The 16,974-nt window shown below is 44.4% G+C and overlaps 1 protein-coding gene across 1 annotated transcript; it reads left to right on the forward strand.

Annotated features, from left to right (window-relative positions):
* Window positions 1-2,175: 2,175 nt before the first annotated feature.
* On the forward strand, window positions 2,176-3,996 carry IL3 (interleukin 3; the record flags this gene model as incomplete). Its single annotated transcript, XM_081298274.1, has 5 exons — window positions 2,176-2,340; window positions 2,437-2,472; window positions 3,530-3,616; window positions 3,745-3,804; window positions 3,904-3,996. The coding sequence occupies 5 exons, from the start codon at window positions 2,176-2,178 to the stop codon at window positions 3,994-3,996; spliced, it is 441 nt and encodes a 146-aa protein (XP_081154400.1).
* Window positions 3,997-16,974: the final 12,978 nt, after the last annotated feature.

Raw genomic sequence — 16,974 nt, forward strand, 5'->3', positions numbered from 1 at the left:
CCCTTTTTTAAAGACTTGAGACAAGTTTTCACTAAGTTGCACAGGACCCTGTCTCAAAATATAAAAATAAAAAGGGCTTGGAATGTGGCTCAGTGATAAAGTGCCTTTGAGTTCAATCCCTGGTACCAAATATATACCAAATATATATATATATATATTTAGTGGGATTATATGTATAATCCCACTTAGATTTAAAAAATGAAGTTTTTCTCTACAAGAGAGAGAGAGAAAAGAAATTACATTGTCAACAGATCCTCAAAACTTTTATAGAAAGTAACACCAAGCCACAGTAGAGCATTCAGGAAATAAGACCCATTCCCTGTGGGGAGGACACCAAACCACAGTGGAGCATTTAGGAAATAAGCCCTGTTCCCTGGGGGGAGCACAGGGGACCCTATTTAAAGTAAGGTTGCTTCTCAGATGTCATGTGAATCATTTGAGGATTTCGTCAAATGAAGTTTTTGATTCAGAAAATTTGGGGCACGGTCAGAGAGTCACCCCCTCTAGCGAGTGCCGAAGTGGTGTTGGTGCTGCAGGACTGAGCAAGGCTTTAAATCAGCCTCTCCCTCAAGACTGAGCTCTTATGGGAGGGGACCACATAGGCTTTACTCCGGGTGCCTACATACAGTAAGTACTTAACAAAAGTTCGTTGGATGGATGTGTCCCCTGGGCACCCAGATTGGTCCTAAGGCTCCTGTGTATTGCTCTGAGACTTCCCCTAGGTTTGTAAGAGGCTCTGGGTTCAGATGCCAGAATGCCTCTTGGTGCAGGACATTGCTTTGGGTCACAGCCTCTTCATCTTCTTTCTGTGTATTCGGAAGCACCTAAATTCCCCTGCGTAGCATGACCTTTCATCATTTCCCCATGCCAATCACATCATGCCGCTCCCAACCCATACCCTGGTTTCTCCTGCCTCTCAGCTTGCCCCTCCACAGCCCAGTCATCTCAAAGAACTCTTTCCCATACCCTGTCACACTTAGACCTTCGCAAAAACCACATTCCAGGCCTATGCCAGGGCCTGCCCATTATGCCCCATGGGCAGGGGGACCACCTCTTCTTTCAGGGACTGTCCCCTGGGCCATCACCCTCCTGGTTTCCTCTCTTTCTCTCTGGCTGTGGCTTCTCAGGTTCTCTGGACTTCCCCCATGGTCTGTCTCTGTTCTCTCCAAACTCTGCAACACTCCCCCCACCTCATCCCCCTTCTTCTCTATCCACCGAATCCATATTGCAGCACAGACAGGGATTCAGAGCCCCGCAATACAACTAGGCCCAGTCTGAAACCAGGGAGTTGTTTTCCTCTCCTCTCTTCTTTTGCCCTCACACCTCAAATCTTGCCAATTCTGCCTCCTGAATTTCCAAGGCCAGCCCTCTTCCCTGACTTCCCACGACAGTTTCCTCAAGGGCCACTACTGTCTTCAGGTCCCTGAATCCAGCTCTCCATGCTACCAAAGGGACAGCCCAGAGCCTGCAGCTAGGCCTCCATCAGGGGCTGAGCCTCCACAATGCAGGCAGAGGCAGGCTGTGCTGCTCTCAGACCAAAAAGAAAATGAAATGGGCTCCTAGTGCCTAGCTCCATCTGCCATCCACCAGGAAAAACAAGTGTCAAAGAGAAGCTGTCCAGAGCCCACAGGATAAATCACTGGGGGCTTGAACACTAGTAACTCAGCATTGGGAGGGTGTCAAGTTGACCATGTGACAGGTTCCCAAACTCTTGTTTCCAGTGGGCCTTCACCTGGCCATGCACCTGGATAATATAGTGCAAGGCAGAGTGGACAGTGAGGGTCAGACCTGTTCAGGGGATGGCAGGATGAGGCCCCATTGGACAAGAGGCCTGGTGAGCTCATGGTCAGGCCTCTCCCACCTGTCAGAGGGTCCTCTAAGCTGGCTCCACTCTGCCCATCTCTAAGCTCCTCAATAAGAGGAGGAGATACCCTGTATGTAATCTGTTTCCCCATTTTGCTGATCTGAGTACTAGAAAGTGATGAATAAGTCTGTGGTTTTCTAAGAAGGTTCCATGTCAGATAAAGATCCTTCCGATGCCCGCCCCCCTGCACACCCCTAGTCTGGGGTTGTGGGCACGCTGCTGCTGCACATATAAGACAGGAGGCTTCTGTGGACTCCTGAGAACCTCACGAAGGACCAGGACAAGACAGAATGCATCCTGCCAGCCCGAACATGAGCAGCCTCTCTACCCTGCTCCTGCTCCTGTTCCTGTTCTGCTCTGGGCCCCGAGCTAACAACGGGCAGCCCTTGAACCCTGGGAAGATCAATGTGATGGCCTGCAATGCGATGATCCAGGAAATTAGAAGGAACCTAGAGAATTCTGGGCCTTTGCGTTTAGTGAGTAGCTGGGACAAGGTTTTTCTGGGCAGTTTGGCTCAGGTGGGTGGCTCAGGCCAACAAGCCTCATGACCCTCTCTCCTTCTGTCCCTACAGAACTCCACCAACAGGGAAGACCGAAGGCTCTTGTGGGTAAGAGTTCAGCCCCGCACTTGGGCACACCAGATCCCAATCCACCCCTCCTCTGGGTGACCTCAGCTGTCACTCTCCCTGGTTTAGCATCAGTTTTTTTTTTTTAATCTGTAGAATAGAACCCATCTTGGTGGGGTGATTGTAAGAATCAAATAATGCAATGTATTTAATGTTCCCAGACCAGAGGATGGCCCTTAACGGGTGTTTACTATGTGGTCCCAGCCATGGCTTTAATAATGAAAGATTTTTTTTAAATTAGGAAATGAAAAGGAAGCTCTAGTTGAATAACACTAGGGGCCTTAAGCTCAGTTTTCAGCGGAGCAGCCACCAGGTTGTCAGACTAGTACTTCAGTACTATCTGTATTTGTATCTGCCACCAGGTTGGCAGACTAGAATTTCCCCTGGTCATGCACCTGTTTCCTTCCTTTCCCTTAAAAAATAGTGTTTGTGTTTTCTACTTTCACCAGCCTCAGGGATTATCATTTACAGCTACTTTTCATAGTTCCAATCAGCTGCAATGGTTATGTCTCACCTTTGTTTGTTTGGTATATTTTGGTTTGAACATGCAATTGAGGTCTTTCCCAAGTTTACTGGCCATTTATATTTCCCTTCTTTGGGAAAGTTCACCCATCTGCATGCTGTTGTCCTGGTGATTTTCTTGCTGATTTCTAGAAACCCTTAATTTGATTAAGGCATCAATCCTGATATCTGAGTTCTTGGGCACAAATACTTCTCTGGCCAACCCTCTGCTTTTTCTAAAGCTTCTGTTGGGAGTTGTTTTATCCCCAAGTGTAGAAAAATCTACCCAGGCTCTTTATGTAGCTCATATGGTACCAGGGTTTGGTGCTTGGGGGAAGGAGGCCTTGCTGAGATATGCATTTGTTTCAAGGATCATGCTTTTGAGGGCAGCTCAGGGACCCACCTGGGGCAAGGAGGGAACCAGGAGGAGGTTATCCAACGATACCCCTGACAGCAGGCTCAGAAGATTATGCAGTCTGGTCATGGGAAGGACATATCCCAACTCTCCAGCCCTTATATATATTCTTTGTCCCCATAGAATACCTCTCGGATGCAAAACCTTAATGTATTCTTGGAAGCTGCTAAGAATTTGACGAACAAAGGGAACATCAGTAGAGGACTAGAGGTATGTGAACCTGTAGAAGGTATTTGAGATCTCTGCCTTGACCCTGCCCAATCTCTGGGAAGGAGAATATCAGGGTCTACTCCTTTTCTGGGGGAGTCTCTGACTGTCTGCTTTGGTCTCTTCCACAGTTTCTTAAGACATGCTTGTCCAATGAAGAGCCCACAGTCGCACCCACGACCACATCCAGGGTAAGCTGTCCCTCCAGATGCCGCTGCAGGTGGTAACACTCAGCCTGCCATCCCCTTTTCAACCCAGGCTCTAATTCCATCTTCTTGGCTTCTTCACAGCCCATCCTTATCAGAAAGGGCAACTGGGATGACTTCCAGAAGAAACTTCAGTACTATCTGTACATCCTTGAGGACAGCTGGATTCAGCATTGAACCCCAGAGTCCCCCATCAGACATCTGGCTCTGTCCCTGGGTCTTCTCAGCATGAGACCTTGGGATGCGCAAAACAGCAGAGCATCTGAAGATTCTGGATATCTTTCACACAGTCCAGCACTGGAAGGATTACATTCTCTCCTGTAGCATCAGATAAATTGCTAATCATCTAATTTCTGGAATGTGCAGCTCCCTTTTGACCTTGCACAATTATGTTCTCAATTTCATCCCATCGAGTCTATTTATTTATGTATTTATTTATTTATTACCTTCTGTAATATGTATTTATTTTAGCAGAGGAGCCATGTCTTGCTTCTTTTGAAACAAAATTGAACTCCAGGAGGCCTGGGAGCATGTGTACCTCAGGTTTTAAACAGGTTTCTAGGCATGTGTGAAAATAAACCAGATTCCCTGAACTTTGTCGCCAGTGTCTCAGTTTGACTCGGGTCTTAGCATTCTAGATGTGTACCATGACTTTTCGGTGCTCTAGGCTGCAGTGTGGATGCTGTCCTAGTTCATACTAGTTCATACTCTCACCCCCATGCCCTGATAGGTGATAACCCTAGTAATGACGAGCGGCACAGAACTCTCAACATGAACCAGGCATGGATATGAGCATTTTTTCTATGCCAACTTAGTCCTCACCCTACCAGAAAATATGCTTTGCTTTATGGGAACCCTGAAGTTCAGAGCAGCTGAGCAACTTGCCTAAGTTCACACAGCAAGTGCCCTCAGGACTTGCTTGATTCAGGTGCTGCTCCTCCACAGTCCGTGGAATGGCTCCACCTAGTGGTCATTCAAAAAACTGCAGCAGCATCCCCAACTCCTCCCAGGGCAAGTCCAGCAATAAACACTCCCTAAGTCCCCACAATGCAGCAGGCTTGGGGATACAGACCACAACAAATGGGCCAAGGACCTGAACAGACACTTCTCAGAGGAGGACATACAATCAATCAACAAGTACATGAAAAAATGTTCAACATCGCTAGCAGTCAGAGAAATGCAAATCAAAACCACCCTAAGATACCATCTCACTCCAGTAAGATTGGCAGCCATTAAGAAGTCCAACAACAACAAGTGCTGGCGAGGATGCGGGGAAATGGGTACACTTGTTCATTGTTGGTGGGACTGCAAAATGGTGCAGCCAATTTGGAAAGCAGTATGGAGATTTCTTGGAAAGCTGGGAATGGAACCACCATTTGACCCAGCTATTCCCCTTCTCGGTCTATTCCCTAAAGACATAACAAGAGCATGCTACAGGGACACGGCTACATCGATGTTCATAGCAGCACAATTCACGATAGCAAGATTGTGGAACCAACCTAGAAGCCCTTCAATAGATGAATGGATTAAAAAAATGTGGCATTTATACACAATGGAGTATTACTCTGCATTAAGAAATGACAAAATCATAGAATTTGGAGGGAAATGGATGGCATTAGAGCAGATTATGCTAAGTGAAGCTAGCCAATCCTTAAAAAACAAATGCCAAATGTCTTCTTTGATATAAGGGGAGTAACCAAGGACAGGGTAGAGACGAGCTGGAGAAGAAGAATAACATTAAACAGGGATGATAGGCGGGAGGGAAAGGGAGAGTTAAGGGAAATTGCATGGAATTGGAAGGTGAGCCTCAGGGTTATACACAATTACATATAAGAGGAAAGGAGGAGTAGGAGAGAAGTTATATAAGTGTAAGAAACGATTTACAGTAGAGGGGGTGGAGAGAGAGAAGGGGAGGGGAGGGGAGGGGAGGGGAGGGGGGATAGTGGAGAATGGGATAGACAGCAGAATACATCAGTCACTAGAAAGGCAATTTGTAAATCAATGGAAATGCAACTGATGTGACACAGCAATCTGTATACGGGGTAAAGGTGGGAGTTCATAACCCACTTGAATCATTCTGTGAAATATGGTATATTAAGAACTATGTAATGTTTTGAACAACCAACAATAAAAAAAAAAAAAAAGATTCTCCAAGCCTGGAGTCTCCAGCCTCTCTTGTCTGATTTAGTAGATTCCTGCAGGCCTCCCTGCTTCAGACCAGCCCTAGAACACATTCATTAACAATCTGATCAACTGGGGAGCCAGATTGAGGTTTAGAAAATGCAAGCCTGACAATGTTGGTCTGACACTTAGTTCTTCAATTTGTGGGTGAGGCCAGTGGTCACCCTGAACTCCAACCTGGCCCCAGGCTGCAGGCTGGACTATTCCAGAAGAGGGGAAAGGATGAACATCTAAAAAGGCCCACTCTTGTCTCAAGTGTGACACCTGTACCAGTCACTCCTGCTCCTGCCATGGGTCTTGTCCATCTGACCACCCTCCCCAACACCTACCTGCTCATCTTCCTGCACCAGTTCTATGTCTGACCCGACCACTAACCCCCGCCTACTGCAGTCATTGCTCACTAACACAGAGCCTCCTCCCCACCCTGTACCCAGTGCCCCGCCCAGGCCTGGGGAGGGAAGGGAGAGAGACTGAGGGAGAGTTGTAGGCTTCTTATCAGAATCCACTCCAGGTCATCTTTCTGCTCCATGAATGCTCTCAGGTCATTTTTGGTCTCTGATTGTTATTCCCTCTGTCCAGAGCTCTTTTCCCTAGATTGTCACATTGCTGGCACTTTCTTGTCACTCAGTTCTCAACCCAAGAGAGGCCTTCCCAAACCACCCCATGAAAAGCAACCTCCTAGACCCTCCCCGCCGTCTGTCTATTTCACTGCCATATCGCCAGCATCCAATATAGGGTCTGCCACTTAGGTGCTCAGCCAATCAGTGCTGATTAAGAACTACCAGTGCCATGCAGCCTGGGGTGAGAATAGTGTGGCTCCAGGACCAAGGGCCAGGAGCTTCAGGAAAGTGGGAGGGGACAGCCAGGCAAGAGCAAAGAGCCAACAGAGTGCTGGCTCCCTGCCTTCACCTCAAGTGAGGGAGGCTCCAATCGCTGATGAAAGTTTAGCCGACTCCCAGGGGATAGAGTCTGCTTTGAGGTGTTTGCCAATTTCCATGGTGTAAATACTCTCCCTGTGGCCAATTTCAAGTTACTGATAATTTCATAACTAGCTGGCAATTTTTAAAAAATATTTAACAATTAATTATTTGAGCCAATAAAGCTCACTACTGGCCCTGGGTCCCCATTTCTTCAGTGAGCCAGGATAGGGAGAGGTGAGGCAGAGATAGAAGAAAGTGATCTATTTGAGAATATAAAGGTTTGTAGGAGATTGAATGTAGAGGAATACATTTTTGAGCTAGTAGTAGATAAATCTGCTACCTTTTATACTATTCAAGCAGATGGGCTGTTCCCTACTTATAACCTCAAGTGAGGAATGGATCAAGGTGGAAAGGAGAAAAAAAGAGGGGAACAAGACCCCGACATACGATTTCTACATCTATTTCTCCCCACCCCTTCTCCCCTACTCCCCCAGACTGGAGGAGGCAATACTGGGCAGGGGAGCCAGAAGGGAGGCACACAGGGCTAAAGGATCAAGTGGCAGACAGAACCGCACCCAATGATGTCCCATCCTCCACCAGTCAAGAGAGTCTGAGCCACCTAGGGCCACATGATTGTCCTTACACTCCTCTTTCAGGAAAGAGCCCCATTGTGGGTCAGTGTGTACAATTCAGAGGTAGCCAGCATTGGAGCTGGTCTCTTACATGCCAGTGTAAGAGCCTGCAGGCTAAAGGAAAGGTGAAGGTTTAGAGTTATGAAGACAGATGTGTGGTACATCTAGGAAGACAAAGAAGACTGTTGGCTGGAGCATATAAGAGGTTGGCAGTTGTGGGGAAATATAAGCAAAAAGCAAAGGTAAGCCCTATGAGCTATCCTAAGGACATGGGCATAGACAAGGTCTGGAAGACCCCACAGATTGAAGAACTAAGTGTCAGACCAACATTGTCAGGCTTGCATTTTCTAAACCTCAATCTGGCTCCCCAGTTGATCAGATTGTTAATGAATGTGTTCTAGGGCTGGTCTGAAGCAGGGAGGCCTGCAGGAATCTACTAAATCAGACAAGAGAGGCTGGAGACTCCAGGCTTGGAGAATCTTGAAGGAGTGGAACTGTGGAGTCTGGGTGGTCTGTATCCCCAAGCCTGCTGCATTGTGGGGACTTAGGGAGTGTTTATTGCTGGACTTGCCCTGGGAGGAGTTGGGGGATGCTGCTGCAGTTTTTTGAATGACCACTAGGTGGAGCCATTCCACGGACTGTGGAGGAGCAGCACCTGAATCAAGCAAGTCCCCCCACCCCTCTGCCCTATCTAGAGTTTGTCTACTCCTCCCATGCTCCCGCTCCCTATCCCACTATGAATCAGCCTCCCTGTATCAAAGAAAACATTCAGCATTTTTTTGGGGGGGATTGGCTAACTTCACTTCTCACTATCTTCTCTAACTCCAACCATTTACCTACAAATGCCATGATTTTCTTTTCTTTTTTTTTGCAAAGTAATATTCTATTGTGTATATATGCCACATTTTTTTCCATTCATCTATTGAAGAGCATCTAGGTTAGTTCCACAGTTTAGCTATTGTGAATTGTGCTGCTATAAACATTAATGTGGCTGTGTCCCTGTAGTACGCTGTTTTTTAAGTCCTTTGGATATAGACTGAGGAGAGGGATAGCTGGCTCAAATGGTGGTTCCATTCCCAATTTCCCAAGAAATCTCCATACTGCTTTCCATATTGGTTGCATCAATTTGCAATCCCACCAGTGATGTATTAGTATACCTTTTCCCCCACATCCTTGCCAACACTTATTGTTTGTCTTCATAATAGCTGCCATTCTGACTTGAGTGAGATGAAATCTTAGAGTGGTTTTGATTCACATTTCTCTCATTGCTAGTGATGATGAACATTTTTTCATGCATTTGTTAATTGATTGTTCCTCATCTTCTGAGAAGCGTCTCTTTAGGTCCTTGGCCCATTTATTGATTGGGTTATTTGTGGGGTTTTTTTTTTGTTTGTTTAGCTTTTTGAATTTTTTTTATAACCTAGAGATTAGTGCTCTATCTGATGTGTAAGGGATAAAGATTTGCTCACAAGATGTAGGCTCTTGATTCACCTCCCAGATTGTTTTTTTGCTCAGAAGAAACTTTTTAGTTTGAGTCCATCCCATTTATTGATTCTTGATTTAAATTCTTGCACCAGAGGAGTCTTATTAAGGAAGTTGAGGCATAATCCCACATGATGGAGAGTAGGGCCTACTTTTTCCTTCTATTAGACACAGGGTCTCTGGTTGTATTCCTATGTCCTTGATCCGTTTTGAATTTTTATGCATGGTGGGAGATATGGGTTTAATTTCATTTTGTTGCATATGGATTTCCAGTTTTCCTAGCACCATTTGTTGAAGAGGCTATCTTTTCTCCAATGCATGTTCTTGACACCTTTGTCTAATATAAGATAATTGTAGTTTTATGAGTTAGTCTCTGTGTCCTCTGTTCTGTACCATTGGTCTACCAGTCTGTTTTGGTGCCAATACCATCATGTTTTTGTTACTATTGCTCTGTAGTATAGTTTGAGGTCTGGTATAGTGATGCCACTTGCTTCACACTTCCTGCTAAGGATTAGCTATTCTGGGTCTCTTATTTTTCCAGATGAATTTCATGATTGCTTTTTCTATTTCTATGAGGAATGTCATTGAAATTTTGATGGAATTGCAATAAATCTGTATAGTGCTTTTGGAAGTATGGTCATTTTGATAATATTAATTCTGCCTATTCAAGAGCACGGTAGATCTTTCCATCTTCTAAGGTCTTCTTTGATTTCTTCCTTTAGGGTTCTGTACTTTTCATTATATAGATCTTTCACCTCTTTCGTTACATTGATTCCCAAGTATTTTTTTTTTTTTTGAGGCTATTGAAAATAGGGTAGTTTGTTTCCCTTTCTAAGGATTTGTCACTGATATACAGAAATGCCTTTGATTTATGGGTGTTGATTTTACATCCTGCTACTTTGCTGAATTCACTTACCAGTTCTAGAAGTTTTCTGGTGGAACTTTTAGGGTCTTCTTGGTATAGAATCATATCATCAGCAAATAGTTCCAATTTGAGTTCTTCTTTTCCTATGTGTATCCCTTTAATTTCCTTTGTCTGTCTAATTGCTCTGGCCAGTGTGGCATCCCTGTCTTGTTCCAGTTTTTAGAGGGAATGCTTTCAATTTTTCTCTATTTAGAATGATGTTGGCCTAGGCTTAGTTAGCATAGATAGCCTTTATAATGTTGAGATATGTTCCTGTTATCCCTAGTTTTTCTAATGTTTTGAACAAAATGGGTGCTGTATTTTGTCAAATGCTTTTTCTGTGTCTTTTGAGATGATCATATGATTCTTTAAGTCTATTGATGTGATGAATTACATTTATTGATTTCCATATATTGAACCAAACTTGCATCCCTGGGATGAATCTCACTTGATCGTAGTCCCTGATCTTTTTGATATGTTTTTGTATTCGATTTGCCAGAATTTTATTGAGAATTTTTGCATCTATGTTCATTAGAGATATTGGTCTGGAGTTTTCTTTTTTTGATGTGTCTTTGCCTGGTTTTGGAATTAGAATGATATTGGCCTCATGGAATGAGTTTGGAAGTGCTGCCTCTTTTTCTATTTCCTGAAATAAATTGAAGAGTATTGGTATTAATTCTTCTTTAAAGGTCTTGTAGAACTCAGCTGTGTTTCCGTCCAGTCCTGGGCTTTTCTTGGTTGGTAGACTGCTATTTCGTCACTTGAAATTCATCTGTTTAAATTGTGTATAGCATCCTGATTCAATTTGGGCAAATTATATGACTCTAGAAATTTGTGGATGCCTTCTATGTTTTCTATTTTATTGGAGTACCAGTTTCAAAATAATTTCTAATTATCTTCAGTATTTCTGTAGTGTCTGTTGTGATAGTTCCTTTTTCATCATGTATGTTAGTGATTTGAGTTTTCTCTCTCCTTCTCTTCATTAGCATGGCTAAGGGTCCGTCAATTTTATTTATTTTTTCAAAGAAGCAACTTTTGTTCTGTCATTTTTTTCAATTGTTTCTTTTGTTTCAATTTCATTGATTTCAGCTCTGATTTTAATTATTTCCTATCTTCTTCTGCTTTTGGTGTTGATTTGTTCTTCTTTTTCTAGGGCTTTGAGGTGTAATGTTAAGTCATTTATTTGTTGACTTTTTCTTCTTTTAAGGTATGAACTCCATGCAATAAACTTTCTTCTTAGAACTGCTTTTATAGTGTCCCAGAGATTTTGATATGTTGTATCTGTGTTCTCATTTACCTCTAAAAATTTTTTAATCTCCTCCTTACTGTCTTCTGTAACCCATTGTTCATTCAGTAGCATATTATTTAGTCTCCAGGTGTTGGAGTGGATTTTATTTCTTATTTTATCATTGATTTCTAATTTCATTGCATTATTATGATCTGATGGAATGCAGGGTAATATCTCTACTTTTTAATATTTGCTAACAATTCCTTTGTGGCATAGTATATGGTCTATTTTAGAGAAGGATCCATGTGCTGCTGAGAAGAAAATATATCCCTTCACTGAAGGATGGAATATTCTACATATGTCAGTTAAATCTAAGTTGATTGTGTTATTGAGTTCTATAGTTTCTTTGTTTAGCTTTTGTTTGAAAGATCTATCTAGTAATGAAAGAGGTGTGTTGAAGTCACTCAAAATTATGGTGTTGGGGTCTGTATGACTCTTGAACTTGAGGAGAGCTTGCTTGATGAACATAGCTGCTCCATTGTTTGGGGCATATATATTTATAATTGTTATGTCTTGTTGGTGTATGTTTCCTTGAGCAGTATATAGTGTCCTTCTTTGTCCTTTTTTGATTGACTTTAGTTTAAAGTCTACTTTTTTTGATATGAGGATGGAAACTCCTGGTTGCTTCCGTAGTCCATGTGAATGGTGTGATTTTTCCCAACCCTTCACCTTCAATCTGTGAATGTCTTTTTCTATGAGATGAGTCTCTTGGAGGCAGCATACTGTTAGATCTTTTTTTTTTTTTTTAATCCAGTCTGCTAGTTTATGTCTTTTGATTGGTGAGTTTAGGCCATTAACATTCAGGGTTATTATGGAGACATGATTTGTATTCCCAGGAATTTTTGTTTATTTTTGGTATTTAACGTGACTTGGTTTCTCCTCTTATTGGATTTTCCTTTAGTGTAATCCCTCCCTCTGCTGATTTTCATCATTGTTTTTCATTTCTTCTTCGTGGAATACTTTGCTGAGGATGTTCTGTGGTGCAGGATTTCTAGTTGTAAATTATTTTAACTTTTGTTTATCATGGAAGGTTTTTATTTCATCATCAAATCTAAACCTTAGTTTTACTGGATATAAGATTCTCGGTTGGCATCCATTTTCTTTCAGAGCTTGGTATATGTTGTTCCATGATCTCCTGGCTTTGAGGGTCTGGGTTGAAAAATCTTCTGAGATTCAAATTGGTCTCCCTTCTATGTGATCTGATTTCTCTCTATTGTGGCTTTTAAGATCCTTATTGTGTATGCTAGGCATTTTCATTATAATGTGCCTTGGTGTAGATCTGTTGTAATTTTGTACTTTTGGCATCCTGTAAGCCTCTTGTATTTGGTTTTCCAATTCATTCTTTATGCTTGGGAAATTTTATGATATTATCTCATTGAAGAGATTGTGCATTCCTTTGGTTTGGAACTCTGTGCCTTCCTCTATCCCAATAACTCTTAGATTTGGTCTTTTGGTGCTGTCCCATAATTCTTGGATGTCCTGTTCATGGTTTCTAACTTTCTTCATTGTGTGATCAACTTTATTTTCCAGATTGTATACTTTGTCTTCATTATCTGACGTTCTTCCAAGTGATCTGGTCTGTTGGTTATGCTTTCTATTGATTTTTTTAAAAAATTGATTTATTGTATCCTTCATTTTAAGGATTTCTGACTGTTTTTTTTTCAGGGTCTCAATCTCTCTCTTGAAGTAAAGTTTTGATAACTGTATTTGCTCTCTTATCTCATTGTTGGAGTGATCAATTTTTGCCTGTATTTGCTCATTTAGGTCATCCTTTAATTCACAGATCATTTTAATTATGAAACTTATGAACTCCTCTAACATTTCATTGACTTTGCTGTCCATGGGTTCTGTTATTGTAGTATCCTGGTTTGTTTGGGCCACTTTCCTCCCTTGTTTTTTCATGTTGTCTATGTGTCTTCCTTTTTTGCAGTGTGGATCTGAGATATTACAGTTTCTTCCCTATATTCTTGTAATACCTGTGCAGTTTGACTGTACCTCACCTTGATGTTGGGCTTCCAGACCCTGCTGGTGTTCCTCAGTGAATGCTACTGCATCCTGGGTCTGGGTCCTGAGTAAGTTGGAGTGGGTGGATCTGGGCCGCTGGGCTTGACCTCCCTGATAGTCTGCTGGTCAGAAGGGGTGGTCCTGCAGCAAAGGCTAGGCTCTGCCAGTGTCTGCCCCTCAGGGAAAGGGGTGGCCCCATACATAGTCTTATGTTGAAACCTAATCTCCAATGTATTGGTATTTGGAAGCAGGTTTTTTTTTTTTTTTTTTGAGAGATGATCAGGTCATGAAAGGGAGCTCTCATGAATGAGATCAGTATCCTTATGAATAAGACCCCAGAAATGTCCCTTGAACTTTCTGCCATGTGAGAACACAGTGAAATGGCTGTCCATTAACCAAGAAGTGGGGACATCCTACCAAACAAATCTCAGTTGTGGTTCTCAGCCTCCAGACTATGAGAAAGAAATTTCTTTTGTTTAATGAATCACTAGTTTGTAGTAATTTGTTTATAGTGGCCCAAATGGACTGACACTGGGTCATGCTTGGCCATCTTCAGGGAAGGGGCTGATCATTCCCTGACCCAATGGGGAGCCCAAGGCTGCTTACATATCGTAAGCTGTCACTTCTATCTGGCTTCTCCTAAGCCTACACAGACTGTGCATTGGCCAGGCCTATAAGTCTAATTTGCACCAGGGGGCAGCAATGCCCCATCATACACCCCAGGATGCCCACTGCAGAGCCAGTGTGCCTATCTTCCCTCATCCAAGGTGCTTTCTCAGGAAAGCAGAGTACATCAGTCAGCCAGAAATTTTATTTTTCATTTTAACTTTTAAAATACAGCTTTTTTCAAGGGGGAGGGGAAGGATTGAATCCAGGGGTGCTTAACCACTGAGCCCCATTCACAGTTCGTTTTTTCTTTTCTTTTCTTTTGAGACAGGGTCTTGTTAAGTTGTTTAGAGCCTTGCTAAATTGCTGAGCCTGGTTTTGAACTTGCAATTCTCCTGCCTCAGCCTCCTGAGCCACTGGGATTATAGCATGTGGCACCATGCCTCACTAAAATATAGCTCTTTTCTGGGATGGTAACACAGGAGAGCATATCTACTCTTTATTAAAATTTTTGGAAATGGAGAAGAATATAGCAAAGAGAAAATTGCCAGAAAAGCAAGCGCCTAAAGAAAGTAGAACTGGCCAACCTCACCTCATGATGCAAACCCTTCTGCTCCAAGCGGGGGCTTCACTGCTTCCAGACTGGCCTTGAGCCCCCATCTGAAATGGAACTCAAGGACCCGTATGGCTTTCCCATGCTCCGGTAGGGGTTGGCAGTACCCTTCAGGGTCCTCCTGATGTGTCCAGTTTGCCTGGCACAGTATGATAGAAGTTATTACAGACTGTAACAGATGAATAGATGAATGAATATGGATCTCACTAGCGGTACTTTCCACCTGGGTGATGCCCAGGAGGTTTGAGGGAGGAACAGAGTCCATCAGGCAGAGGAGGGATGGGAGAGATGCAGGCAGGAATTGGGCACTTGGGAGCAAGGGCCTGGAATTTTAACAGGGCAGGGTAACTGAGGTACAGGATAGCCCCGACACTGGAACCACCCATGTGGTAGGGTCCAGGTAGCCAAGGCAGAAGCTGGGCCCCTGGTCACTGCTTTTGTCCCTGGAGCCCAGCCACCTGTCCTTGATTCCTTCTTCCCAGATCTCAGGCCAGCCCAGCCATCCTGGCTTCTGTGGAGATGGCAAGACTGGCTGTCCATGGTCTGAGGAGTGGTGGACACAGGGAGAGGGACGATTAGCCAGACACTGTGTGTTTGGCACCAACAGAAAGGAACTGGGGCAGAGGGAGAGGAATGCTTGAGGAAAGGGGCTGACAGCAGAGGTGAATCCCCAGGCCCAGAAGGCTGAGGGGGACACATGGTAGAAGAGAGAGAGAGAACCTGAAGGTGGTGTGGGTCGGGTTGGAGGGCAGGGTGAGAGAGTGTTCAATTTTCCCCTTGAAAACTTCAAATCAGGCTCATGGAGGTGAGATGGATCAGGCAAAGTTGCTGCAGCCCTGTTGCATCTAGAAGGGACTCAAAGATATCCCTACAATGAATGACATGATGAAGTTCATGATTATCCCCATTGTACAGATGGAGAAACGGAGGTACAGAGAAATGAAAGGAATGTGACTCCAGAGCCTCTGAATCCTTAAGCAACAGTGCTTTAGCCAGTGCCCACTGGGGCACACAAAATCTTTAGTCTCATCCAGGGCCCTCCTGGGGTCTCCCCTTGCCTGGACTCAGGCCCCCAGAGGTACCTTCTGGATCAACAGCCTCCTGGTTCCAGCCCCCAGAGAGTGACACAGTATTGGTATTCCAGCTCCATTATCCATGTACCTAATCGCCACAACGTTTAACCATCCAAAACCTCCACATATCTGTCTGACCCCTTTCCTCCTCTTCCTCCTCCTTTTTCTTCCTCTTCTTCTTTTTGGTACCAGGGATTTAACTGAAATTAGGAGTGCTTAACCACTGAACTACATCCCCAGCCCCTTTTTATATTTTTAGAGGCAGAGCCTCTCTAAGTTGTTGAGGCTGGCTTTGAACTCGTGATCCTCCTGCCTTAGCCTCCTGATCTGCTGTGGTGTGCACCACCACTCCTGGCTGTCTAACCCTTCTTCCTATACAGCAGCACCCTGCCCTACACAACCAGAACTTAGATCCAGAGTGGTGGCCTCCCTGTCTCTATCAGAATCTCCCGTCCCCCACTCCTCATAGAGCTGCTGAGAGAAACAGACTACTCACCCACACCTGTCCCCACATTCCCTGGTAGTCATGGCCTCCTCCAGCTCCCATGCAGCCACTGCTACCCTTCAGAGGGGCTGTGTGCCTTGAATCAGGCAGGGTTGGTGGAACTACCCAGGCAGTGGGCAGATGCTAAATGTGATGCCCCTGCTCTCCCCACGCTAAGGACCAGGCTCAAGGGCTGCTTGTTCTTACAAAGCATGGCCCTGGGCCCTTGGCAGCTTGGGGCCTCCTCCTTCTAGGCAGTACAGGGTGCAGCACTAGGGAGGATATTCGCTTGTCCTGGTATTTCCTGTTGGCTCTTTCCAGGAAAATGGGTGTGGCTCAGTCACTCTGTGGCTAGCTGAGCTCAACACCCCGGCATTTGCTTCTGGGTGCTGTGTGGGGAGGTGTTGGGACCCTAGGGAGGGGCCTGCATAGGGACAATTCTCACTGGGGAAGACTACATCTACCCTTGCACCCCACTCCAGCGTTGAAGGCTCTGGAGACTGATGCAGACCCTGGAAACTCCTTCTCTCTCTCTCTCTCTCTCTCTCTCTCTCTCTCTCTCTCTCTCTTTGTACCAGAGATTGAACCAGGGGTGGTTAACCACTGAGCCATGTCCCCCCAGCTATTTTCATTTTTTATTTTGAGACAGGGTTTCACTAAGTTGCTTATGGCCTTGATAAGTTGCTGAGGCTGGCCTTGAACTTGTGATCTTTCCGCCTTAGCTTTCCAAACTGCTGGGATTACAGGGGTGCACCACCACACCCAACTACAACTTCTCTTTTTGATGGACAGGGGGACTGAGGCTGGAGGAGATGCCTCCAGTCAACCCAAACAGAAAAAATTCCTTCATTAGGCAGTATTTGGGAAGCATCTTCACTTGCAAATCTCCATTATGTCTCCCCAACCACTCACAAAAGTCTTTGTCCCCTTGAGGAGTTGAGTCAGCTGGGGCTCAGAGTTAAGGAAGC

The sequence above is a fragment of the Spermophilus citellus genome, assembly GCF_964194105.1.
Source record: "Spermophilus citellus genome assembly, chromosome: 1".
NCBI classification, from domain to species: domain Eukaryota; kingdom Metazoa; phylum Chordata; class Mammalia; order Rodentia; family Sciuridae; genus Spermophilus; species Spermophilus citellus.